Here is a 27,187-nt window from a genome sequence, read left to right on the forward strand (position 1 = left end):
TATCCTCCGGTTCATCCACGGCCTTTGGTTTGGGAATGTACAGTAATTCTTTGTAGACACACACTCAGCCACACAGTTTTAATGAAGTTGGTAAAAGCCACACTATACTCATCCAGATTCGAAGATGAATTCCTGAATACAGTCCAGTCCACCGATTCAAAGCAGACCTGTAGGCGCTCCTGCGCTTCCCTTCACCGTACCTTCTTGGTCCTCACTGCTGGTGCTGCAGTCTTCGGGCTCTGCTGTACTCAGGGAGCAGAAGTACAGCCAGGTGATCAGACTTCCCGAAGTGAGGGCGTGGAATAGCACAGTAGGCATTCTTGATGGTGGTGTAACAGTGGTCCAGTGTGTTGTTCCTCTGGTATTGCAAGTGATCTGTTGATGGTAATTGCTTCGTGATTTTTTTTTCAGATTGGGACGGTTAACATCCTCCAAAACGCTGGTGAGAGCGTTGAGGTACGCTGTTTCGTGTATGTTGATCCCATTGCTCTTTCCTTATGCCACCAAAATTTTTGACTAAAATGTCTGTTCTCTCTTCTCTCCAACAACCTTGAAACAAGTAGAGTGATGATCATTGGTCCCAAACGAGGTCCGCACTGACACAGAAGCCTCTTGAACCGTCTTGTTCCCCCAGAAGCGATCGAGTGCAATGGTCTGACTTTCAATATGATCATCACCATTTCATTTTTCAAAGCAGTCCCGGAGGCACAAAGCACATTTGACCCAATCTACATCGTTGGAACGTTGGCAGTCTCAGGCAATATTTGTGAGGAGTTTATTAAGTAATATTATTATTATTATTATTTCTACTGCTACTATTATTACTGTTATTGTATTGGCGTGTGGCCAAGTGGTTCAGGTGTTCGTCTAGTGATCTGAAGGTCGCTAGTTCGAGCCTTGGCTGAGGCAACGTATTGTGTCCTTGAGCAAGGCACTTAACCACACATTGCTCGGCGATGACACCGGTGCCAAACTGTATGGGTCCTAGTGTTTCTGGGAAGAGGTCTCCAACTCTGAGTCGGGCTTTCGATGCTTCTTTGTCACCAGTTAGTCTGCCCAAATCATTGCAATGTCTCCCATGGAGGGTCATACTCGTTCCACTGGTTAACGTATTCTTCCATAGTGATGATTCATTTTTCTGAGTTGGCCTCTCATTTAAGTTTTCTGGTCTGTATTTCTTATCAGAATTGCATTTTCCTGCATAGAGTGCTGAATCCTGTTTATTTTGTATGAAAATATATACTTCAGAAATATTATCAGATAGTTGGGTGATTTTTTAAATGTCTGTTTTAGCTCTTTCTCCTTCGGTTCTCAGTAGTGTTTATCTAAATGTGTTTGAGTGTAAATAGACTTTTCTAAATTTGTCAATTAAGTTCTTATTTTTAATTGTGAAGTTTCCAGACTGGAATGGGACCAAGATATTTTGCTGAAATAATATGCTAATATGGGTATAACAAAGGTGTATATTGCCTTTGTTGTATTTGCTATGTCATGGAGATCTGCTTGGGAAATCCTATTATGCCCTTAAGTAAATTTTGTCAACAGTTGTTGTTTTTTTTTTTTAATTTTCGCCCTATTTTCTATTTTATTTACCTGTTAATATTCCGGATACCTGGACCAAAACGGTGATTCCCATCGATAGATGCTGCCTGACCTGCTGAGCTCCTCCAGCACATTGTGAGTATGGCTTAAGACTTCCAGCATCTGCAGTATCTCTTGTGTCCCATATTCTTGTATGTTTCCGAAAAAGACATGCAAGTAGGCAGAGAGGGTGCTGTGGCTCTGTTGGTAAAAAAGTTAAATCAAATCATCAGAAAGTTGACATGGTTTTGGAAGGTGTTGAGTCAACGTGGATAGAACTAAGGAACTGCAAGGGTGAAAAGATTTTGATTTGTTTTGGAGACCCCCAAACAGTAGTAAGTATACTGTCTGCAAATTAGAACGGAAGAAAGAAAATGCATGCCAAAACAGCAATGTTACAAGAGTAATGGGAGATAGTCAGCAGACAGATTGGGAAAATCAGGTCGGCGCAGGATCCCAAGAGGGAGGTTTCCTAGAATGCCCACAAGATGGCTTTTTTACAGCAGCTCCTGATTGAGCCCAGCTGGGGATGAGCTATTCTCAACTGGGTGTTGTGCATTGAACCGGAATTAATTAGAGTTACTTAATGAAGAAGAACCTATAGGGGCAAATGATCTTAATGTAATGGAATTCACCCTGAAATATGAGAAGGAGTAGCTAAAGTGAGATGTACCAGTATAACCATAGAATGAATAGAATTACAAAGTCATGAGAGAAGAATTGGCCGAAATTGAAAAGAAAAGAACATGGGCAGGGATGACGACAGAATGGCTGGAATTTCTGGAAGCAATTCAAAGGCACAGGATATATACATAAAAAAGAGAAAGATGTATTCTAAAGACAAGATGAAACAATCATGGCGAAGCCAACATAAAACAAGAAAGAGAGGGCATATAACAGAGCAAAAATGGTGGGAAGTTGGAAGATTGGGAAGCTTTTAAAAACCAACAGATGGCAACTTTAAAAGAAATAATTCAAAAGAAGAAAAAAGATGGAAAACCAAGTTAAGCTAGCCAGTGATATTAAGGAGGATGCCAAATGTTTCTTCAGACACATAAAGTGTAAAGGAGAGGCGAGAGTGGATATTGGACAACTGGACACCGATGCTGGAGGAGTAGTATTGGGGGACATGGAACTGGCGGATGTACTGAATAAGTATTTTGCATCAGTCTTCACTCTGGAAGACACTAGCAGGATGGTGGATGTCCAGATATCAGTGGTCAGAATTGTGCAAATTTACATTACTCAGGAGAAGGTTCTTGGAAATAGAATGGTCTGCAGTTAAATAGGTCACCTGGACCAGAAGGTGTACATCTGAAAGTGGTGGCTGAAAAGATTGTGGAGGGATTAGTAACTATGCTTCGAGAATCAGTGGATTCCGGTACGATTCTGGAAGACTGGAAATTTGGAAATACCACTCCACTCTTCAAGAAAGTAGAGAGGTAGAAGATACAAAATTATGGGCCAATTAGTCTGACCTCAGTGGTTGGGAAGATATTGGAGTCGGACATTGAGGACGTGTTTTCAGGGTGTCTGGGGCACATGATAAAATTAGCCATTTTCAGCATGTTGTCTTCAAGGGAAAATCTTGTCTGACAAGCATGATGACATTCTTTGAATTCATTGAAGAAGTAACAAGTAAGACAGACAGAGGAGAATCAGTTGATGATGTGCACCCGGACTTTCAGAAGGTACTTGACAAGATGCCATCCATGGGTCTGCTTAAAAGATAAGAGCCGATGATATTACATGAAAGATTCTTGCATGGATAAACAGTGTCTGATTGGCAGGAGGCAAAGAATAGAAATAAGGGGAACCTATTCTGGTTGGTTGCCGGTGACTGGTGGCTTTCCACAGGGATCTGTGTTGGGACCGATTCTTTTCATATTATATGGTAATGACTTAGATGGCAGAATGGATAGCTTTGTTGGAAATTTTGCCGATGATACCAAGATAGGTGGAGGGACAGGTAGTTTTGAGGAAGTAGAGAGGCTACAAAAGGACTTCGACAGATTGGAGGAATGGGCAAAGAAATAGCAGATGAGATACAGTGTAGGGAAGGGTATAGGCATGCACTTTTGGAAAGGGAATAAAAGTGGCAGATGAAATACAGTGTAGGGACTGCAGGTCTGCATTCAGGTACTCAGGTTCCCTCAGGATTATGTTGCCGAACGTTATCAGCCAAACACTCCGATACAATACGTGCTTCATTTTGTTACAGACAAAAGTACCATTTTGGAACTAGAAGTAAAGTACATTTCCACAGTGGTGGAGAAACGCTCAAACACCCCTCACCATCTGTGAAAACCCTTCCAACCCCTCCACCACACCCCATCACTGTAAACCCCTCTGACCCCGACAGCACTCGTTATCTCTGCAAAACCCTCTGCCATCCACCCTGGTGCATTCAGGCGACAGTTGACCCGAGAAAGACACTGCCGTGGCAGAAGGCAGGGCTCATAAAACACCCTCACACTTTCTCTTTGTAAACCTTCAGATCTGCATGGCTGTCTTGACTAAACCTCTTCCCACATTGTCTCCTGTTTAAAAAAGAACTATTCCCTTTTCTCAGTTCATTTGTCCACACCATATCTGCTCACAGGATGAGATTTTCCTTTCCGGGACACCACAGATGGTCTCCTCTTGAACAGAATGGGTTTCCCTTCCTCCAGCATTGAGGCTGATCTCAGTCCAATCGATTCTATTTCCTGAAAATCTACCTTCACTCCATCTTACAGTCACCTTAACATTGACAGAGTCCCTCTTGTCCTCACCTGCAGCCCCATGAGCCTCCACATCCAAGGCATCATCCTCCACAACTTCTCTCATCTCCAACCACCAAACACAACTTTATCCCACCGCCGCCCCCCCCCACCAACACTCTGCTTTCCAGAGAGATTTCCCTGTCTATTCGCCCCTCCCCACTAATCCCTTTCTTGGAACGTGTCCTCCCAAGCGAGGGAAGTGCTACACCTTCCTATTTACCTCCTCCCTCAGCTCCATGCAGGATCACCATCAGCCCTTCCAGGTGAGGCAACACTTCACCTGCGGGTCTGTTGGGTTCTTCTACTGTATCCGGCGCTCCCAGTGCGGCCTCCCGTACATCAGTGAGACCTAATGTAGATTGGGAGACGGCTTTATCAAGCACATTCGTTCCGTCCGCAACGAACTGTATTTCCCGATGACCAACCATTTAAAATCCACGCTTCATGCCAATTTGACATGCCGGTTCATTGCTCTACTAACAAGATGAGGCCACTCTCTGGTTGGAGGATCAACACCTTATATTGCATCTGAGTCACCTCCAACTTGACATCATGAGCATCGATTCCTTTAACTTCCACCTCAACCTTCTCTTTTCCCTCTCCCATTATGTCCTCCCTCCTCGCTTCTCCTCCACTGCCTCATATTTCTCTCTGGTGCCTCCTCTCCTGCCCTTTCTCCCATGATCCACTCTCCCATGCTGTCGGATTCCTACTTTTCAGCCCATTGCCTTTTCCAAGCAATTGTGTGCTTGTCGGCATCTATAACAGAATTTTTAGCTGAGATAAAAAGTAAAAATAGGAAACATACAATTCTACTGGAGTGAATGCAGAGGGGAGTCGGATGGAAATTTATTAGAAATCTGGAAGTGAGATGTCATTATTTTCCTCGAAGCAGAGTAGGCATCGGTGGTTTCGGTAAAAAAAAAAATCACGCAATTCGGAATCAGTGCTGTGGTGTTAAACATTCCTCCATAACATTTTTGTCTAATGCGATGGACAACTGCAAGCTTTACTGTAAGTTCGTGTTGGCCTTTTTTTTCCAATTTAATTTTTATGCAAAAGACTAAAGTAGGAAATGAGCGGCATTTTTGCCGATTTGGTCTTGAATGTCCCCAGAACCTGTCTGGCTTTCTCAGACCGAAAAGGGTCTGGCGGTGACGAGTGTGGGAATATGGTGGAAAGCTGAAAATAAAAGGTAGGATGAGTTTAATAATCGGTAGGAGTGGAGTCGCGGGGTGCGGGTGTCGGAGACTCTGTTCCTGTGCTGTGTTTCTCTCGGGTACTAAACCAGATTTACTCTCCCCCGCTGCCACGTTCTCCGATGACTGCCGGTTCTGTAGAGTCAAGATCGAAAACATTGCGACCGCCTCCGAGAAGAGCTAGATATTTTTTTATTAATTAGTTGAATAATTGATGTGAGCGGATATTTCACTGTGCTGATGAACTGCTGTCTGAACTTGGACTGAGTTACTCCATAAACAAACGTGTTTGTGCAACAACATAATATCATCAGCATGTCTCTGGTGTGTTGAAAAATGTGTTCAGAATCATTTTAATTATTTGTGTAGCCCCGCCTGGCCAGCCTCAGGGTCGCTCAGCTCGCCGTCGTCTGGGGAAACAGCCCTCAGCCCCGCCAAACAAGGTAATTGGTTTGTGTGGATGCAGTGTGATATACCCCACCCCACCCAAATGAGAGACAGTACACCAGATACGATTAAATGAATTACAGTTTTATAGATATTACTGGAACTATATAATTAATAGAGAATAAAATATAAAAGGAAAATAAAAGGCACCACACCTATCAAAGTTCTATCGCTTAGTGTAAAAACAGTTGGAGCTCAGGACCCTCCTCGTTTACCCTGCGTCTCCCCTCGGACCACCTCGACCTGCCGCCTGGGACCAACAACGATGGTCGACTAGACGCTCCACACGCGTCCGTCTCCGTCTCCTCTCCTCGCCGAACACCCTGGACCTCGGACTCCTGCTCGGGGTCCGACCCTGTTAGCGGACTCACAGCACCTTGTCCATCCTCTGTCTCTCTCTCCCGCCTTCTCCCAAAAACCCACATCACGATAACTTACAGACACACAGAAAGAATAACATCTATCCCAATTGGTTTGTTCACCCTCTTATCTGTACGTAATCCAATCAAACTGCTAGCGGGAGGACTTTCTCGGCAGTTAACATAACAAAGAAGCCATTTCAATTATAACATAACAAAGAAGAAACGCCTTACACTCTTCCCCACCAAATAAAATTCATGTCCTCATGACATTAACAGAGTTCACCATTTCTCCTTACAAAACACAACACTCAACCCAGGTGCATAAAGCAGTGACATAACTTCCCAGGGTTGTAGAGATCACACCATTTTCTCCCGGCGCTGTATAAGTCAACCTCTCCGGCGGGTGCCTACTCCTCTGAAACCTCTGTACCTCCTCAGCTGACTCTTCTGGCTCAGACTCCACAGATGACACCACGGGCCTACCTGTCGGACCCTCACCCTCACTGGGATCCCTCGGCACCTGTGAGCCCTCTGCCTCGGGCTCTGGTTTCACCCTCTCTTTCCCCAATGCTGGCTGTATTTCAGGTGGCTCCTCAGCACCCTCCCTCCTCTCCCCTAACTCGGTGGGGGAAGGGCCAGGAGCCTCTTCTTCCGGTACCGGGGAATCAGTGAACGGAAAGAGGTGCCACACGTCCGAATCATCGTCTTCCGATGACGTATCCCTTTTCAGGGTGTGGACCGGCCCCGTCCCTTTCGCAGCGGGCTCTTCCCTTGCCCTGCGCCCTTGCAGAGTTCTCATACTAGCCGTAAACTCCCATTCGGGCTCTGGGTCTACCTTCACCTCTCGACCCAGAGGCAACAGGTGATTCCGATGGAGTACCTTGACAGGCCCCTTCACACCCTCTGGCCTCACCCGGTAAACAGGTAGATTTGGCATCTGGCTCTCTACCACATAGGGGGTGGCCGCCCAGCGATCCGCCAACTTGTGATTACCAGGTAGTCCTAAATCCCAGATAAAGACCCGGTCTCCTGGCAATAGTTGGGAGAATTTTACTTTCTGATCATACCTCTTCTTATTCCTCTAATTCTGCTTGGTGGCCGCCGTTTCAGCCAACTCGTACGCCCTTTTCAACTCTCTCCTTATATCGGACACATAATTCAGATATGGCTTCAAAGGTAATTCACCCACTTCAGTCCCAAAACACAGATCAATGGGCAACTTCGCTTCCCGCTCGAACATCAGATAATAAGGCGAGTACCCCGTAGGGTCATTGCGAGTACCATTGTAACAGTGAACCAAATGGCCGATGTGCTGACTCCAGTTACTCTTCTGACCGATCGCCACAGTGCCGAGCATGTCCAGCAGGGTCCGGTTAAACCTCTCGGGCTGAGAATCACCTTGCGGGTGATAGGGTGTGGTCCTGGATTTCTCAAACCCAAGCATACTCAGTAATTCATGGATAAGTCTGCTCTCGAAGTCCCGTCACTGATCACTATGGATCCACCCGGAGAGGCCATAATGAACAAAGTACTTCTCCCATAACAGTCTTCTGTGTCTGCAGGACTGGCTGGCGGAGTTTGGTGCAATGTGAGAAAAATGACCGAACATACCAGTTGCATGTCCTGTTGATAGAACATATGGCTGGGAACCAGGGGTTTTTGGCGGGGAGTTGGAGGAGAGACCGTGAGGAGAAGCGGAATTCCGAGCCGACACTATGGTCATGTACTGATGAATTAATTCAGAAAAGATTGGAAGACTTACAAGTTGGAGAAGATCAAGGAAGTGGTCTGACTAAGGTGAACAGAAAACCGAGAGCCCAGAGAGGGGAGTTTGACTACACGCCAGCGGAGATGAAGCAATGGAGGACAGACCTCGGAAAAGATACTATCGACAGTTTAAATGAAGTGGAAAAACTGAAAGTTGACCTGAAAGAAGTCATCAGGAAGAAAAAAACGGAGGCTGAACATCCTTTACCTGCTGCTTTTCAGGTCAGGGTGGAAGAAGCTGGTGGGGTGCGAGAGGTCCCGGGTTCAAATCCCGGACGAGCCCCCAAGTGTAGCCCCCATGGCCAGCCTCGGGGTCGCTCAGCTCGCGGTCGTCTAGGGAAACAGCCCTCGGCCCTGCCAAACTGGGTAATTAGTTTGTGTGGATGCAGTGTGACGTAACCCACCCCGCCCAAATGACAGACAGTACACCAGATACGATTAAATGAAGTACAGTTTTACAGATATTACTGGAACTATATAATTAATGGAGAATAAAATATAAAAGGAAAATAAAAGGCGCCACACCTGTCAAAGTTCTATCTCTTCGTGCACAAACAGTTGGAGCTCAGGAACCTCCTTCTTCACCGTGCGTCTTCCCTCGGACCACCTCAACCTGCCGCCTGGGACCAACAACCATGGTCGACCAGACGCGCCACGCGAGTCCGTCTCCGTCTCCTCTCCTCACTGAATACCCTGGACCTCGGACTCCTGCGCGGGGTCCGACCCTGTTAGTGGACTCTCAGCACCTTGTCCATCCTCTGTCTCTCTCTCCCGCCTTCTCCCAAAAACCCGCGCATCACAATAACTTACAGACACACAGAAAGAATAACATCTATCCCAATTGGTTTGTTCACCCTCTTATCTGTAACATAATCCAAACAAACTGCCAGCGGGAGGACTTTCTCAGCAGTTAACATAAAAAAAAAGTCATTTCAATTATAACATAACAAAGAAGAAACGCCTTACACTTGGATCCAGTCCGGCAATGGTGTAATAAAGGAACTTGGCAATACTTACCGACCACAGGATGACGAAGCTTCCGGAGATGGTGAAAAGTAAGATCACAGACCTCCTCCTGCTCCCCATCTCTGGGTCACTGCGGTTCTTCGCCTTGCTCTGACCCCTCAGTCCTTTACGGACGCGACTAGTCACCAAAATGTGTCTGACTGTCAGAGCGTTGAACAGGAGTATTAACACGAACGGGAGTGATGGCGTGAGGACGGGAGAAAGCCGGTCATATCCCACCCACCCGGGATCCATATAGTAGCCCGGTATTTCAATACAGTCCCAGGGTATATTGTCAATCACTTTCACAGGATGATATATAAAGACGAAGGGCACATTATTAAAGCAGAGCAGAACGCCGGTTGTCGTCAGAACCACAGCTGCAGTTTTCCCGGTGCAATATTTTATTTTCCGCTTCTGGCAACAAACTGATCAAAAGTAAAAGTGACGGTGAACCAGACAGAAATTTCTGTGGCTGCCTGTACCAGGGCAGAGATCACACTGCACACGGGGGTGATGTCCAGGAAAGTCTCGGGGAGGTAATAATAACTGAACGGCCACAATATCACCGCAATCACGATGATCAGTAGATCCGCCGCTGCCGTAGCTGTCAGCAAAACAGAAAATCTGAAGCAGCACTTCAACACTACACATGCTGCCAGTTTCAATGCCAACTACCCTGCAAAATCAGATCAACGCTAACAAAACATTGCAAATATAATAACATCATAAAGCACTCCATTTCTACCAGCTATAGGTCAACATCTGCACAAGAGAGGGCAACAGCTGCATCATTGCATGTGTCATGGGATCTTGCCAAAGCTAAGAAGCCATTCGCTGATGCCGAGTTGATTAAAACGTGAGCAATTGATACAGTTGGCGAAGTTTTAAGTCATGATGAGAAAACGGTTGTGGAGCTATTAAAGACGGTGCCATTGTCGGCTAACATGGCAACAAGAAGAGTAGAGGTTTTAGCGGAGAAGTGTACATGTGAGTCATTGTTTTCTTCAAAGAACTCTATCAAGAACCAGGACAGAAACAGACTCTCCAATGCACATCTCGGCCAGTGCCTCAGGATTCCCACAACAGAATACAGGCCCGACATCAGAAGGATTGCCTCATCCCGTCACTGTCACTTCTCTCACTGATTGGTGAGTGAATCAATTTACTTTTGTCCATTTGTCAATCTTATTGCGGTATAATAATATTACAACAACAATAATACTGATAATTTCATTTATAGCTACACTTCATACTTCAAATGCTACATAGCTTAATTTAAAAGAAGAAATAGATTAAATGAGAGAAGAGAAACAGTGGAAAAGGCAGTACTACCAAAACTCCGTGTGGAAGATGTGTTCTTTGTGTGGAAGAGAAGTGGTGAAGACTACCATGTTTACTGTGTGTGTGTGTGTGTGTGTGTGTGTGTGTATGTGTGTGTGTGTGTGTGTGTGTGTGTGTGTGTATTTTAACTCCAAGATGAGGTTTCATGTTATGGTCCGGTCTGTGAAGTCCGCATTCCGGTTCACGGTCCGGTCCGTGGACTCGGCACTCCGGGTCTTCCAGCTGTCCCTTGTTTTGGTTGAATTATTTATAGGCACCTGATTCTCAACTTGAGGCTTGGAATATAAGTAGCCTTGGGGTTGAGTGTGGGCTGCTGATATGTCTTGTCAAGATCCCCTGGGAGCAACCTGCCGATGGAAGGCTGGAGTGGCCACTTGCCATCTTTAGGCCGCGATAGGGGAACCATCCCCTCATTGAGCCTTGCTGCCAGTAGTCGGAGCTATCTTTGCGGTATGGATTCGGCCGTTTCCTGAGCCAGCTGAGTGGCCGTCAGTCACTCCGAGTTAGACAGAGAGCCGGCTGTTTCCGTAGTCAGCCGAGTTTGCCGGCCGTAACTGCTACTCGGAGCAACCCTGATGCAGAGATGGAACTGTCTGTCGTTCTTTGGTGTTTGTCTCTTCTTGTCCTCGCCTCTGTGGGGTAAATCAGGCCGTTCTGCCATTGCCCTGCAGGGGGATGTCATGTCTTGTCTTGTCCTCGCCTCCATGGGGTGAGTCAGGACGTTCTGCCGTTGCCCTGATGGGGGGACCTGTCTTGTTTGGTCTTTGCCTCTGTTGGGTAAGTCCAGCAGTTCTGCCGTTACCCGACGGATGGTCCTGTCCCACCTTGGTGTGGAGAGGTTGATTCCTGGTTTGTCTAAGTATAATCCCGGCTCTCTGTCTATGTACTGTCCTGTCTCATGTTGGTGTCGTGATAAAGATGAGTCCCGGCTTTTCGAAGGATAACTCCCGGCTCTATGTTGATGTACATTTCCCAGTCTGTCTCCAAGCTCCAGCCTCCGAGATATCAGCTTCCGCATTCCAAGTCCCAAGACCCCAGCCTGTAGCCTCGAGACCCAAGACCCCAGCCTGCAGCCTCGAGACTCGAGACCCAAGACCCCAGCTTGCAGCCGCGGGACCCAAGACCCCGGCCTGCAGCCGCGGGACCCAAGACCCCAGCCTGCAGCCGCGGGACCCAAGACCCCAGCCTGCAGCGGCGGGACCCAAGACCCCGGCCTGCAGCCTTGGGAGCCTAGACTCCAACCTGTCTCCAAGTTCAAGAGCCAAGACCCCAGCCACGTCCTGTCTGGTAGCCATGTCATGTCCTTGCCTGGTTCCGAGGTCCGAGCCCGAGGCAAGTCCCAGGTTCTGGGTCCTTGTCCAATCTCTGGCTCGGAGTCCAGGCCTTGTCTCCTAGTCCATAGTTTCTAGTTGTGGTCCCGCTCTCCCTAGCCCAGACTCCTAGTTCATAGTCCCTTGTCCGGTTTCCCTGTTTCTTGTCCATGTCTAAGCCTAGGTCCTGCATCCTTGTTCTGTTCCTAGTACTTCAGTGTCTGTGTCTTGCATTTGGGTCCGCTACCATCTCAATGTGACAGCTGACAGTTGCGAGAGCTAGAGTCATAATTAAATGGTTGGTTTTGGACTTATTTTGTTGCAAGAGTGCATTTTTTCTTGTGTGACCCACAACACAGGCTTTCAGAATCCCAGGCCTATATTATTACTACTACTACTACTAATAATAATAATAACAATACTATTAATGTTAATAGCAGCAACAACAACATCTGCTCATAGCTGTGTACATACATCTATTGATGCTTCTGGACACATCTTCAGTGATGTTCCTGGAATCATCGGGTGTTTCGGATCTTTCAACATCATACAGCCTCCTCCAGGTGACCCAGCCGGGGCTGATCAGACCCCAGCTTGTGTCCAGATGGCTAGCTACTTATGACTCCATGGCTCCCCTCTTTTGAGCCACAGCCATCTTGAGGCCCTCTCTGCCGCATCAGTGGTACTGCGGATGGCTCTCCTCTTCCCCTCTCGCTCGATGCCCAAAATGCTGAAGGCTCTAACTAAAGAACGGGCTATGAATCCCCTACAACCAACCTCCACTGGGAGACACCTCGCTCTCCATCCAGCCTGCTGACAGTTGCTGACCAGTCCTGTGTACTTGGAGAGCTTCCTTTCAAAGGCCTCTTCCAAGCTATCTTCCCATGGGACTGTCAGCTCCAGCAGCACCACTTGCTTAGTAGACTCAGACACTAGGACAATGTCTGGTCGCAGGGTGGTGGCTGCAATATGGTTAGGGAACTTCAGTTGCCCTCCGAGGTCCACCAACAGCTGCCAGTCCCTTGCAGAGGTCAGAATGCCTGCAGATGTTCTTTTGGCAGGTATTGGCTGCTCCCCAGCTCTGACAAAGGCAATGGTCTGCTTGGAGGGTCGGGACCGCTTCGCCCACTCAACTCCTGCACTGACAGCTTCAGTGATGGTCTTCAGGACCTGATCATGCCTCCACCTGTACCATCCCTCACCAAGTGCCCTCGCACAGCTGCTGAGGATGTGCGCCAGGGTTTCTCACTTGGAGCACAGTGGGCACGGAGATGACTCTGCCTTGCCCCATGTATGCAGGTTTGATGGGCTTGGAAGCACATCGTACACTGCCTGGATGAGAAATTGGATGCGGTGTGGTTCGGCTTTCCAAAGATCAGCCCAGGTCACTTTCCTCTCAACCGCATTCTCCCATCTTGTCCAAGCTCCCTGTTGCTTCATTTCCACCGCCTTGCAGACTCTCATCTCCTCCACTACTGCTCTCACCTCCTCCTGAACTAGACGACGCCTTTCCTTCCCTCTGGTGTCCATTTGGGGAGTTGGAAAGGATCCTAGCCCAGCTCGGCCTCGTGTGACCACTCCCACCAGCCTCCTGTGACGCAGCTTCGCCTCTGCCTCCTGAATAGCTTCCTCTGCCCTCACTTCCTGCCAGCACTTACTTGGATCCCTGCTCCAGCCACCTTCGGGTCACCTGAGTCCCTATACTGTAGCACTTCTCTGGCTCTTATTATCTTGAATTCTTCCTCCAAGGATTTGAAGGGCAGTTGCAGTTTGTTGTGGTGTCCATAGAGTGCGATGCTGCTCAGGCTCTTTGGCAGCCCCAGCCATCTCCTGAGGTGGTTGCTAACCCTCCTCTCTAAGGTTTCGGCTGTCGAGATCGGAACTGCATAGACAAGGAGGGGCCACAGAATTCTGGGAAGAATGCCATGCTGATACACCCGGGCTTTAAACTTCCCAGGTAGGCCAGACTTGTCCACAGATTTCAGCCAGCCATCCAATTCGGTGCAGGTTGCCTGAATGGATGTTGTGTCCCTTAAAGAGCTGTCAAAAACTTTGCCTAAGCTCTTGACTGGCTTTTCTGTGATGGTTGGGACGGCTGTGCCTGCGATGCTGAACCGGAACTTGTTCTCCACCTTCCCTTTCCTCAGCACCTTCGATCTTGATTTGGTGGGTTCCAAACGCATCCGGGCCCACTCCACCAGCTTTTCGAGCCCTTGCAGAATCCTCCGGCAGCCTGGGACTGATTCTGTGGTGACTGTGAGGTCATCCATGAATGCCCTGATAGGTGGTTGCTGTTGAGCGGAATTCATTCTGGGCCCTCTGCACTCTGGCTCAGCAGACTTAGTGAGCATGTTCATGGCTAGGGAGAACAGTGTCACTGAGATAGTGCACCCTGTGATGATGCCGATCTCCACCTTGTGCCAGGTTGATGTAATTGCTCCTGAAGAGACCCTCATCCTGAAGTTGCTGTAATAATCAGCGATAAGGTCTCTGATTCTGCTGGGGACGTGATATTTGGTCAGTGTGAGCTGCACCAGCTTGTGCGGAATGGAGCCATATACATTCGCCAAGTTGAGCCACAACACTGACAGGTTGCCCTTGTTCTCTCTGGCCTCCCTGATGAGCTGTGTCACCACACCGATGTGCTCCAGACAGCCCAGCATCGCTGAAATGCCACTCTTCTGGACTGATGTATCAATATAGGTGCTCTTTGCTAGGTAGGTGCACAGCCAGTTAGAAACTGCACTGAAGATCTTCGCCTCGACACACAGCAGGGAGATGATGCGAAACTGATCTATCTGGGTGGCATTTTCCTCCTTCGGTATCCACACCCCTTCAGCCACTCTCCACCGTTCTGGGATCTTCGTCCTTCTCCAGAAGATTCTCAGGATCTTCCACAGACGCAGCAGGAGTTTGGGGCAGTTCTTGTACACTTTGTACGAGGTGTTGCTTGGTCCTGGAGCCGAGCTTGCCCTTGCTTTGCGGACGACCTCTCTGACTTCCTTTAGTTGCAGCTCTGACACGTCGAACTGCACATCCGGTTCAGGTGGGTCTATTAGGATGTCACACTCTCCCAACTCCTGCTCCCTTTCAGGATCATTATATATCTTCTTCAGACGTTGGTCTATGTCTTCCTGCGAACAAGCCAGTTTCCCACTGCGCTTCTCCCCCAGCAACTCCTTGGTGAACTTGAAGGGGTTGGCGATAAAGGCAGCACGTTTTCGAGCCCTTTCACGACACCGCCTCCGATGCCACTCTGCGCGGCGGAGGACCCTGATCTTCTTTCGTAGTGTGCACATCCGCTGGGCCAAGCCAATGTGCACAACTTACTGGCGCAATAAAAAATCCCTGGACGTTATGGCCCTTGGCTTGGCATGTTTGACATAATTTGGCCCTCGTGGAAAGCTAATTGGGGAACCCTGGCTTAGATCACATGAACTTATCCCTCTCCGACACGTGTTATTCTCCCAGCTGGTCTGCATAGATTTATTTGTTACTTCCTCCACGTGGATATTAAAGTTTTCCATTTAGTCCCTGTATTACATTTCCAAATTGCCTCTTCTGCTTTTATACATTTAATTACATCCTAAGTTCCCTGTATTGGCCAAATTTCATTTCTCAATTTTTTAAATTTCAGCATGGCGACAGGCATCTGAACCGTTCCTCATCTTTGGGGTTATCCCGACATAACCGATACAAAGGGGTTCCAACACCCGGCTTATCCAATGTCTGTCCCAAACTTAAAGTGCCAACTCCTTAACTTATCTCTATGTACTAGCCCAGTGTCTTTGCTCTCCACACACACTTCAGGGTCCTGACCTTTGCGTGGGGGACTTCCCGTCTTAACAACCGGTCTGAGACCGGGTGGTTGAGATGGACACTGTAATTAACCTTATTTTCAGGGACTCGAACCCCACTATCTGAGGACTCTCACCTCCTTTTCCGAAAACTTACAGCTCTGAGGACTCTAACCTCCGAACTCCGGGGAATCGAACCTCCCTGAGACGAATCCGTCGGCGTACAAGTGCCGTCACGACAGAGCTCTATGGGACAAGGGGTCGACTGAGTGATGGATTAATGAGAGAGATCAAGGTAAATCTTACCTTGTGGGCCCATCCGTCTCACGTCACCGTCACACAACTGATCACTTATTCATTCCACCTAGGAGCTCCGTTTACGTTATAATCCCATCCTCGTCACCACATGTCATGTCGGTTTGTTTTCTTGAGATTCTTACACAGTTGATACAAATGCAATACGCCAACTTCTGTGGATAGCCAGGATTCTTTATTTAAGCAAGTACAAGCTTTTTGGAGGATCGCTTAACAAACTTCGTAGTACTTGCACAGCCCTGTCAAGCGATGCTCTTCGAACAGGGGAACAGTCCTCCCTTTTTATAGGGTTTTACACCACAGTCAGTCATGTATACAAGATACAAATTTTAGCTACTCCCACAGTCACGTGCCTGGCAACACTAATAGTATGAGACAAAGAATACTTCAGCACGTAAAGCAGAAGCAAAGGTCATCCACCCAAGTACTATGTGTGTGATTAGTATCAAAATTCTTGCATGTCATCAGCACAGATTAACCCTTTAAAATCTCAATAGCACTTGACAAAGACCACGTAATCACCTGAGAGCATCTAATTTCCAGCAAGTTATCAGGACAAATTATCCTTTAACATCTCATCTGTTGGGTGGAAGAGTGAGGGAGTCCTTTCCCACAGTCTGACAGGTGAACGGCTTATCTGCAGTGTGAACTTGCTGGTGTCTCTGTAGGTCAGATGACCGAGCGAATCCCTTCCAAGTCTCAACAGATGAACTGCTTCTCCCCTGTGTGAACTGACTGGTGTGCCAAGAGGGAGGATGACCGACTGAATCCCTTTCCACAGTCTGAGCAGGTGAACGGCTTCTCCCCAGTGTGAACTCGCTGGTGACTCTGTAGGTGGGATGATTGAGTGAATCCCTTCCCACAATCTGAGCAGGTGAACGGCCTCTCTCCAGTGTGAACTCGCTGATGTACCTTCAGTTTAGATGATGACGTGAATCCCTTCCCACAGTCTAGGCACGTGAATGGCCTCTCTCCAGTGTGAACTCGCTGGTGTCTCTGTAGGTTGGATGACCGAGTGAATCCCTTCCCACAGACTGAGCAAGTGAATGGCTTCTCTCCAGTATGAACTCGCTGGTGTCTCTGTAGGTTGGATGACCGAGTGAATGTCTCCGCACAGTTTGAGCAGGTGAATGGCCTCTCCCCAGTGTGAACTCGCTGGTGCACCATTAGGGTGGATAACTGAGTAAATCCCTTCCCACACACTGAGCAGGTGAACGGCCTCTCCCCAGTGTGAACTGACTGGTGTGCCAGTAGGGTGGATGACTGAGTGAATCCCTTCCCGCAGTCTAAGCAGGTGAATGGCCTCTCTCCAGTGTGAATTCGCTGGTGCAGCATTAGGGTGGATGACTGAGTGAATCCCTTCCCACACAATAAGCACGTGAATGGCCGCTCCCCGGTGTGAACTCGCTGATGTACCTTCAGTTTAGCTGACCGAGTGAATCGCTTCCCACACAATGAGCAGGTGAATGGCCGCTCCCCAGTGTGAACTCGCTGGTGAGCCATTATGTCAGATGACCGAGTGAATCCTTCCCCACAAATTCAGCAGATGACCAGCCTCTGCCCAGTGTGAACTGACTGGTGTGTCCACAGGTGGGAAGACCGACTGAATTCCTTCTCACACACAGAACAGATGAACAGCCTTGCCCAGTGTGAACTTGCTGATGTACCTTCAGTTCAAATGATCGAGTCAATCCAACCCACTGTCTGAGCAGATGAATGGGATCTCTCCTGTGTAAAATGACGGGCGTGCCAGTCGGTCAGATGATTGAGTGAATCCCTCCCTACGGTCTGAGCAGGAAGGATGATCGAGTGAATCCCTTGCTCCACTTCTTAAATATCTGGACAGAGACAGCAAAACTGGCGTGTTGTGTTTGAGATTCCTGTAGACAAATTCCTTGTTATTTTTAACCTGTAAAAAGATTCACAAAATCCATCAATGGGTGTAGGACAACATTTCAGAAGAGATCATTTGATTTGCCAAGGTGTGATCTGACATCACACTGTTACAGTGAAGTTCAACCCAAGTTGGAGAGAGAAATCATCTTCTAACTGGGCACTGTGCTGGTATCTGGGATGACCAACAAACTTTCTGATGCTTTTTCTGTCTCTATAAGAATGGGGCATTTCTGCTGTCTCCAATCTGTGACCTGGCTCAGTTTGACTCTCTCCATTGGTATTATTCCCTGTTCCCACTGAGCTGCATGGGCGCCTGGGCCCACAGTAACTGAAACACTCTCACACAAATAGCCTTTCTTGACGTGCAGCTGGGATTTTCTTTTATGTACTGTTAATTTAAAGTGCCACAGTTTTAACGCCATGTAAATATCTCCTACTGAGATGTATGGCTGGTCTGCACAGCTGCTAAATGGAATTACAGTGAATATCAGCACAAACATGAGGAATTCTCCTGACGAAGGGTCTCGGCCCGAAACGTCGACTGTACCTCTTCCTAGAGATGCTGCCTGGCCTGCTGTGTTCACCAGCAACTTTGAGAGTGAATATCAGTATTATTTAAGATTCTTCTCACAGTCATAGAAAAGAACAACACAGAAACATGTCTGGCCCATCTAGCTGGTGCCGAGCTATTCAAACTTTCTACTCCCATACCCCTACCATCCAGGTACCGATACGAAGCTCTTAAATGTTGAAATTGAGCTTGCAGGCACCACTTGTGCTGGCTGCTCATTCCACACCCGGATGACCGTCTGTGTGAAGAAGTTTCCCCTCATGTTCCTCCTAACGTTACACCTTTCACCCTTAACCCATGTAGTCTCACCCAATATCAGTGGTAAAAGCCAGCTTTAATTTACCCTGTCTATACCCCTCATAACTGTGGTATACCTCCATCAAATCTCTCCTTAATCTTCTACATTCCAAGGAATAAAGCCATGACCTGTTCAATGTTTCCTTATAACCCAAGTCCTCCAGACCTGGCAACATCCTTGTGATTTTTTTCTGAATTTTTTCAACCTCTTTTGCATCTTTCCTGCAGGTTGGTGACCAAAACTGCAACAATACTCCAAATTAGGCCTCACCAATGTCTTGTACAACGTGAACAAAACATCCATCTCCTGTACTCAGTACTTTGGTTTATGAAGGCCAACATGCCAATATCTTTCTTTCCGTCCCTACCTAACTGTGACACCACTTTCAGTGAATTATCGACTGTATTCCCAGATCCCTTCCTTCTACAGCTCTCCTCAGTGCCCTACCAGTCACTGTGTAAGATCAAGGTCCTACCAAAATGAAACACCTCGCAATTGTCTGTATTAAATTCCGTTCTCCATTTCTCAAACCATTTTTCCAGCTGGTCCAGATCGCACTGCAAGCCATGATAGTCTTCCTCACTGTCCACAACACCACCAATCTTGGTGTCAGCCACAAATTTGCTGATCCAGTTAACCACACTATCATCCAGATTACTGATATAGATGACAAACAACAACAGATCCAGCACTGATCCCTGCGGCACACCACGAGTCACAGGTCTCCAGTCAGAGAGGCAACCATCTGCTACCACACTCTGGCATTTCTCAAAGACAGTGTCTCATCCAATTTACTATCTCATCTTGAATGCTGAGTGACTGAACCTTCTTGACCAACCTCCCATATGAGACTTTGTCAAATGCTTTGCTAAAGTCCATGTAGACAACATCCACTGCCTTGCCTTCATCCACTTTCCTGATAACTTCCTCGAGAAACTCCATAAGACTGGGTAGACGTGACCTACCGTGCACAAAGCCATGCTGCCTATCCTTAATCAGTCCACATCTATCCAAATACTTACATATCTGGTTCCTGCACATATGTTCCAATAACTTTCCCACTACTGATATCAGGCTCACCAGTGTGTAACTTCCTAGTTTATTTTTAGAGCATTTCTTGAACAGCGGAACAAAATTGGTTGCCCTCCAATCCACCAGTACCTCTCCTGTCACTAAGGATGATTTAAATATCCTTGAATGGGCCCCGACAATTTCTGCACTTGTCTTCCAGTAGGTCCCAGGGAACAAATTCACAGGCCCTGAGAATCCATGCTAATTTGCCTTCAGACAGCAAACATCTCCACCTCTGTAATCTGTACAGGGTCCACAAAAGGTCCTGCTTTGCCTCACTTCTAATGACTGTGTCCCTCTCTGGAGTAAATACAGTAAAATCTCCCCCATATATTTTGTGTCCTCGTATGGATTACCATTCTGATCTTCCAGAGGACTAATTTTTCCCTTGCAATCTTTTTGCTGTTAACATATCTGCAGAATCCCTGAGGATTCTCCTTCACCTTGTCTGCTGGGGCAACCTCATGCCTTCTTTTACTTCTTTCATAAGTGTTCACCTGAATTTCCTGTACTTCTTAAGTACCCCATTTGTTCCTATCTGCCTGTACCTGGTATGCACCTCCTTTTTATTGATCTAGTGGAGGGGTTGTGGAGACAGATGTTGTTCAGCCCTCAGACAAAGTCAGGAATGAAAAAGTTGAGCATGGTGCAGTGAATATGCTGAGCCCTGTATATTTCAATACAAGGAGCAGCGTAGGAAAGGCGGATGTGTTCAGGGCATGGAACAAATCCTAGAATTATGACACTCGGATCTGGCAGCTGTGGACTGGGACAGGTTGCTTTACGGCAAAGGTGTGCTTGGTAAATTGAGGCCTTTAAAGCAAAATTTTGAGAGTACAAAGCGGGTATGTGTTTGTCAGAATAAAAGGTAAAGATAGAAACTGCAGGGAACCTTGGATTTCAAGAGATATTGAGACCCTGGTGAAGCACAAAATGGAGTTGCAGAACAGGGATAGGCAGGTAGCTTCTTATGGAGTGTAAGATATGCAAGAGAACACATGAGAAATAAATCAAGATGGCTAAAAGAAGGCATGAGGTTGCCCTCGCAGAGGAGATGAAGCATTATCCTAATGGACAGATTAAGAGCAAGAGGACTGCAAGGGGCAAAGTTGGTCCTCTGGAAGACCAGAATTGCAATTCATGTGTGGAAACAAAGCAGATCGGGAAGATCTTAATTTTTTTTTTCATCTCTATTTACTCAAGAGATGGACAGAGTCCATGGAAGTGTTAGAAAGCGGCATTAAAATCGTGGACCCTGTGCAGATTAAAGAAGAGGAGATGTTTGCTATCCTGAGACAGATTAGGGTAGATAAATCTCCAGGACATGACAGGGTGCTCCCTCAGACGCTACGGGAGGTAAGTGCAGAAGTTGTTGGGTCCCTAGCGGAGATAAATAAGTCATTGTTAGCGACAGGGAGAGGTACCAGAGGATTGAAAAGAACAGTCGATGTTGTTCCGCTGTTTAACGTAGAACATAGAAACCTACAGCACATTACAGGCCCTTCGGCCCACAGTGTTGTGCCGATCATGATACCTCCTCCAGAAACTGCTGAGAATTTCCCCTAGCACATAGCCCTCTAATTTTCTAAGCTCCACGTACCTATCTAAGAGGCTCTTAAGAGACCCTATTATATCCGCTTCCACCACCACTGCTGGCAGTGCGATCCACACACAAGCTACTCTGTCAAAAACTTACCCCTGACTTCCCCTTGGTACCTATTTTCAAGCACCTGTGTCCCCTCATGTTAGTCATTTGAGCCCTGGGAAAAAAACCTCTGGCTATCCACATGATCAATGCCCCTCATCTTATACACCTAAAATAGGCTCTAAACATAAACAAGGAAATCATACATTGCTTTGAAGATTTGTTGGAAGTATACACAATTATGAGGGTATAGATAGGGTAAATGCAAGCAGCTTTTTCCACTGAGGTTGGGTGGGATGACAACCAGAGGTCATGGGTAAGTGCCTCCCACATTTAACGAAAATTTAATGGGAACCTGTGGAAAACCTCTTCACTGAAATGGTTGTGAGAGTGTGGAATGAGATGCCAGCACAAGTGGTTCATGCCAGCTCGATTTCACCATTTAAGAGAAGTTTGGATAGGTACCTGGATGGTAGAGGTATGGAGGGCTTTGGTCCTGGTGCAGGTCTTTGCATTTGTCAGCTTAAAAGGTTTTTCAGCATTTACTAGATGGGCCTAATGACATGTTTCTGTACTGAACTTCTTCCTGTTTCTATTGTAGAAAAGCTGGCCAAACTTCATTGGTAGGGAGAACTGTTGGGAATGACAAAGGAGCAGCAATGGCTGGAGTTTCTGGGAGCAATTCGGGAGCTGAGTGATCGATACATCCCAAAGTGGAAGCATTGGAAAGGCAGGAGGACACAACTGTGGCTGAAATGAGAAACCATAGCCAACATAAAAGCCAAAGAGAAGGCAAATCATAGCATAAAAACTATTGGAAAGCTTTCAGAAACCAACAGAAGACAACAAAAAAAAAAGAAAACGGATGAGCTCAGGCGTGGAATTATGATATTGTAGTCATTAATGAGTCTTGGTTGCACCCAGCAGCGTGAGGCACTTAGAGGAACAAGATATCCGGGGCCTCAATATCTCTGGAAAAGCAAGGTTCCCTGCACCAGTTACTTTTCAACTTCTATTTTGACAGGCACATACAAACTCTACACCCTCAAGAACTAACTTCTGAAGGCCTCCCACTTACCAAGTACTCCTTTGCAAGAAAACAGCCTGTCCCAATCCACTGTTGTTAGATCCTTCCTGATACCATCAACATTGCCCTTTCTCCAATTTAGAATCTCAACCCATGGTCCGGATCTTTCCTTTTCCATATCTACTTGGAATCTCATGGCTTTGTGATCACTAGATGCAAAGTGTTCCCATACACTAATTTCCGTCACTAGCCCTGGATCATTTCCTAACAGCTTATTGCACATGACCATGTCAGGAATTCTATTAACTGAGGGCACATTTGACAAACTCTACCCCATCTAGTCCTTTCACAGTATGGGAGTCTCCCAGTCAATATATGGAAAGTTAACAAACTTTGTTTCTTGGCATAGTCTGTGATCTCTCTGTAAATGTGTTCCTCTCAATCTCTCAGACTGTTGGGTGCAACTAACTCCCAGTAATGGTAACAATATCACCATTCAATGCACTGAGCTCATCTGGCTTTCCTACGATGCTTCTTGCATTTGATAAACACAGCTCAGCATATTTGTCGCACCATGCGCAACCTTCTCATTGCTGACTTTGTCTGAAGTCTGAACAACATCTGACTGGTGTCAAGCAAACAACCTCTCCCTCATTGTCACAAAAACAAAGGAGCTGATTGTGGACGACAGGAGGACTGGAGACAGGGTAACTCTTACTGACATCAATGGATCTGGGGTTGAGAGGGTGAACAGCTTTAAATTCCTCGGCATAAACATCACCGAGGATCTCACATGGCTGTGTTTTGAAAAGAGCACAGCAACACCTCTTTCATATCAGATGGTTGAAGAAGTCTGGGATTGGGCCCCAAATCCTAAGAACCTTCTAAAGGGATACAGTTGAGAGCATCCTGACTGGCTGCATCACTGCCTGGTATGGGAACTGTACTTCCCACAATCGCAGGACTCTGCAGAGAGTGGTGCGGACAGCCCAGCGCATCTGTAGATGTGAATTTTCCACTATTCAGGACATTTACAATGACAGGTGTGTAAAAAGGGCCTGAAGGATCACTGAAGACCCGAGTCACCCCAGCCACAAACTGTTCCAGCTTCTACCATCTGGGAAACGGTACCACAGCATGAAAGCCAGGATCAACAGGCTCTGGGACAGCTCCTTCCACCAGGTCATCAGACTGATTTATTCATGCTGATAAAATTGTATTTCTATATTATACTGACTGTCCTGTTTTAAATACTATTTACTATAAATTACTATAAATTGCACATTTAGATGGAGACAGAACATAAAGATTTCTACTCCACATGTATATGAAGGATGTAAGTAATAAAGTCAATTCAATTCAATGACTCCACTATCTGTTCTGGTATTCAGGCTCCCATCCGCCCTGCAACTTCAGTTTAACATCCACTAGCACTAGCAAGCATGACCACTAGGATATTAGTCCCCTTCTAGTTCTGTTCCCCTAACTAACGAATCCCCTATCAGCCCTTTGACTTTCCTGTGCCAGCTAATTCCCTGCCAACAGTTTCTAACGTGGTCTACCTGTTGTTGTGGGAGTTGGCCACAAGAGTACTCAGTGATGGCTATTTAACCTCATTCCCCTTCCTGACCATCACCCAGTTTCCTGTGTCCTGCATCTTGGGTGTAACTCACCTCTCTTCATGTCATATCTATCACCCCCTCCGACTCCCGAATGATCCGGAATTCATCCATTTCCAGCTCCAACTCCCTAACGTGCAGGCTTACAGGGAGTCAGGTATGTGAGGGTATCAGGGACACTGGAGGTCTCCCCTCCTTCCCACCAATGTCCCCTCTAATTTGTAATGACCAGTGTGTGCAAAAATCTTGTGCTGTACAATTCTTGCCCAGTGACAACAACATGTATAAACTGTATTTTATATAGAGAGCTATTCATTTCAACAGCAAGCAAATCACTGGCGATAAGAACTTTGATCTCCTCTGGGTTCGATCACGTTCATCTGCACTCTCACACAACCTATGTAGCAGGCCTATAGCAGGTAATGAAGGATTTTCTAACCAGAGCTTTTGCACACCGCCTATATGTGATTTTCTTGCTAAATGATGCTTGAAAAAGTCAGATTTCCAAATATCACTCCACTTCCTCCCACTTGTAAATTCTCCAGCAACTTTTGTATTGTCACGATACACACAGGTAACACCAGTTTCTGTATTGTACATAAATATTTCCCATGAACCCTCCCCCAGGTGACTGACGGTGGTGAACTCATTGATGGCAATGCCAATGAATATAAAGGGAAGGGCAGTCGTCTGTCTCATTGGAGTCTGGCAGATTTGTGATGTGAAAGCTACTTGTTGTCAAGGGCAAAGGTGTTTGATACCATTATGTACCCAGAGAGAATGGGTCAAAACGTGTCCTCGCGGGTAGAAAAGTCCAGAACAAGAGGAGGCAGAACGAGCAACACACACAAAGCTGGAGGAACTCAGCAGGCCAGGCAGCATTTATGAAAAATAATACTAATGATGAGTTCCTCCAGCATTTTCTGCGTTTTGCTTGGATTTCTGCAGATTTTCTCTTGTTTGTCATTGGAATTAGAACAAAAGTGATTTTCTCAACTGCTGATGTAAAAGATTTTGTTCCCTCTCTCCGAGTTCCTAATCCTTGCATTTAGATAGCTGGAGCTCAGCTCTGTCTGAGAGATCCATCAGTTCCCATTCCCTCATCAGCCGGAAGCTCCCCGGGGCCCGTGTACGGATGGTGGGGCTGAGAGAGAGGGAAGAGAGGAGGACTGTCCCGGGATTGTGGGCCACGGCGCCCGCAGGTCACAACAATTGTCCCTCAGTCGGTGTTGAAAATAATCGCCCCGAGATACTCGCTTACCTGCATCCGATCCTGCGTCCGATCCTGCAGCCATGATCCTGAGGGCTATTGTGTACTGCGCGCATGCGTGATATTGCAAATCTAATCAACCTTTACGCCTGCGCATTTGAGCGGTGCTTCGGCGCCGGCGACGTAAACAAGGTGCCATTAATAGTTTCGGCAACCACCGGTTCCATGTCCATACCTCAGTTTTTTTTTGTGTATATAGAAACCTCAGCAGCTGTTTTAGCGCAGAAAGCGGCTCCCATAAACAATACACACAATATCAAACTGTATGTACAATCCTCTTACAAAGGCAGATATAAAACACAGCTGCAGTTGCTGGACATACAGAGACGCACACACACAAAACGCAGGAGGAGCTCTGCAGTTCAGACAGTAACTAAGCAGAGTATACAGTCTGGGCATGCTGAAGGGGCTCGGCCTAAAGGTTGTCTACATATTCCTCTCCACATTTGCTGCCTGATCCGCTGATTTCCTCCAGTGTTTTGCATTTTTTTCAATCAGTTTCCAAATGTTTCTGACCTTTCATCTGTAGGAACATCCTGCGGGCCTGATTCCTCTTCCTCCTCCTCCTCGTAAACTCTTGACCCCATATCTCTCTGGAGCCCCAAAGCCCTGACTTGGGCTGGTAATTCTTTGGTTTCTGACTCTGCTCCATCGAAGATTCACTCACTAGTCTGCTGTTAGACTTTAGAGGCGCATTGCAACAACCCAGCTGTCTGAAGCACAGTCCTTTGAAATGAGTGAAAATGACACAAAACGTTCAAAAGAGCAGGAAAGAAGGAATTTGACCACCTTAGTCCGGAGCCCTGGGGAATGTCAAATCCACAGTGAGCTCATCGTCATATTCAAGCAAGAGCAAGTCATGCAGGAAATCCATACAGGTGATGATGAGAGAAATTGGTCGTGGAATAGCCAGAGGCTTTTTTACCCATGACTGAAATGGCTAACACAAGGGGGCATAGCGTTAAGGTGTTTGGAAGTAGTTGCAAGAGAGTTGTCAAAGGTAATGCTTTTACATAAACAGTGGTGGGTGGATGCAATGCACGGCCAGTGACGGTGGTGGAGGCAGATACAACTGAGTCTTTTAAGAGTTTAGATAGGTACATGGAGCTTAGAAAAATAGAGGGCTACCTGTGAGGGTAATTCTAGGCGGTTTCCAGAGCAGGTTATATGGTGTGGCACAACATTGTGGGCTGAACAGCCTGTAATGTGCTGCAGATTTCTATGATTCTATAAAATTCAAGGGAAATCTCTTCTCCCACGGAGTGGTGACTAGTTCCAACTCGTCATCACAAAGAGAGAGAGAGAGAGGAACGTCAGAGATGGATTTTAAAATATGGAACAGAAACATGGGCAGGGACCAGATGGACTGAGTGGCCTCTCTAGTGTACATTGTGAGTGTGGTAGAGAGAGTAAGTACTTGTTACCCGGGATTTGACACAGAACTGATTTATCTTTCACAGATCCACGATGTTAATCACTGGTCTACTTTAAAGCTTATAACAGCAGAACAGACTCCTCCAATGCTCAGTGACCAGGGTTCAGTCCTGGGTGCGATGAACAGCCGCAAGAACTGCAGAATCTGGCAGCAACAGTCCCTCATGAACCTGATCGAGCTAGATAGGTTTTTACAGAGTAAGGGAATCAAGGGTTATGGGGGAAAGGCAAGTAGATGGAGCAACTTGCTGGATGATCTTGCATCCAGCATCATTTTTCAGTGGTCTGATATCCACGTCCACCTCTCTTTTACACTACATGTACCTGAAGGAAAATTTGGTATCCTCTTTAATATTACTGGCTAGCTCACCTATGTGTTCCATCTTTTCCTTCTTAATTATTTTAGTTGCATCCTGTTGGTTTTTAAAAGCTTCCCAATCTTGGAGGAGGAGAAGATGGCAGCA

At 46.8% G+C, this 27,187-nt stretch overlaps 1 protein-coding gene across 1 annotated transcript in view; it reads right to left on the bottom strand.

Annotated features, from left to right (window-relative positions):
• The window catches only part of LOC140207913 (uncharacterized), a 64,137-nt gene extending 38,797 nt beyond the window's left edge, over positions 1-25,340 (bottom strand). The window contains 4 exon segments of the mRNA XM_072276455.1: positions 6,785-7,130; positions 9,634-9,733; positions 16,597-17,801; positions 25,281-25,340. Coding sequence (XP_072132556.1) covers positions 6,785-7,130; positions 9,634-9,733; positions 16,597-17,395 — 1,245 coding nt within the window. The 5' untranslated portion in view covers positions 17,396-17,801; positions 25,281-25,340.
• Positions 25,341-27,187: the final 1,847 nt, after the last annotated feature.

This window comes from Mobula birostris, chromosome 13 (assembly GCF_030028105.1).
Source record: "Mobula birostris isolate sMobBir1 chromosome 13, sMobBir1.hap1, whole genome shotgun sequence".
Classification (NCBI taxonomy): Eukaryota; Metazoa; Chordata; class Chondrichthyes; order Myliobatiformes; family Myliobatidae; genus Mobula; species Mobula birostris.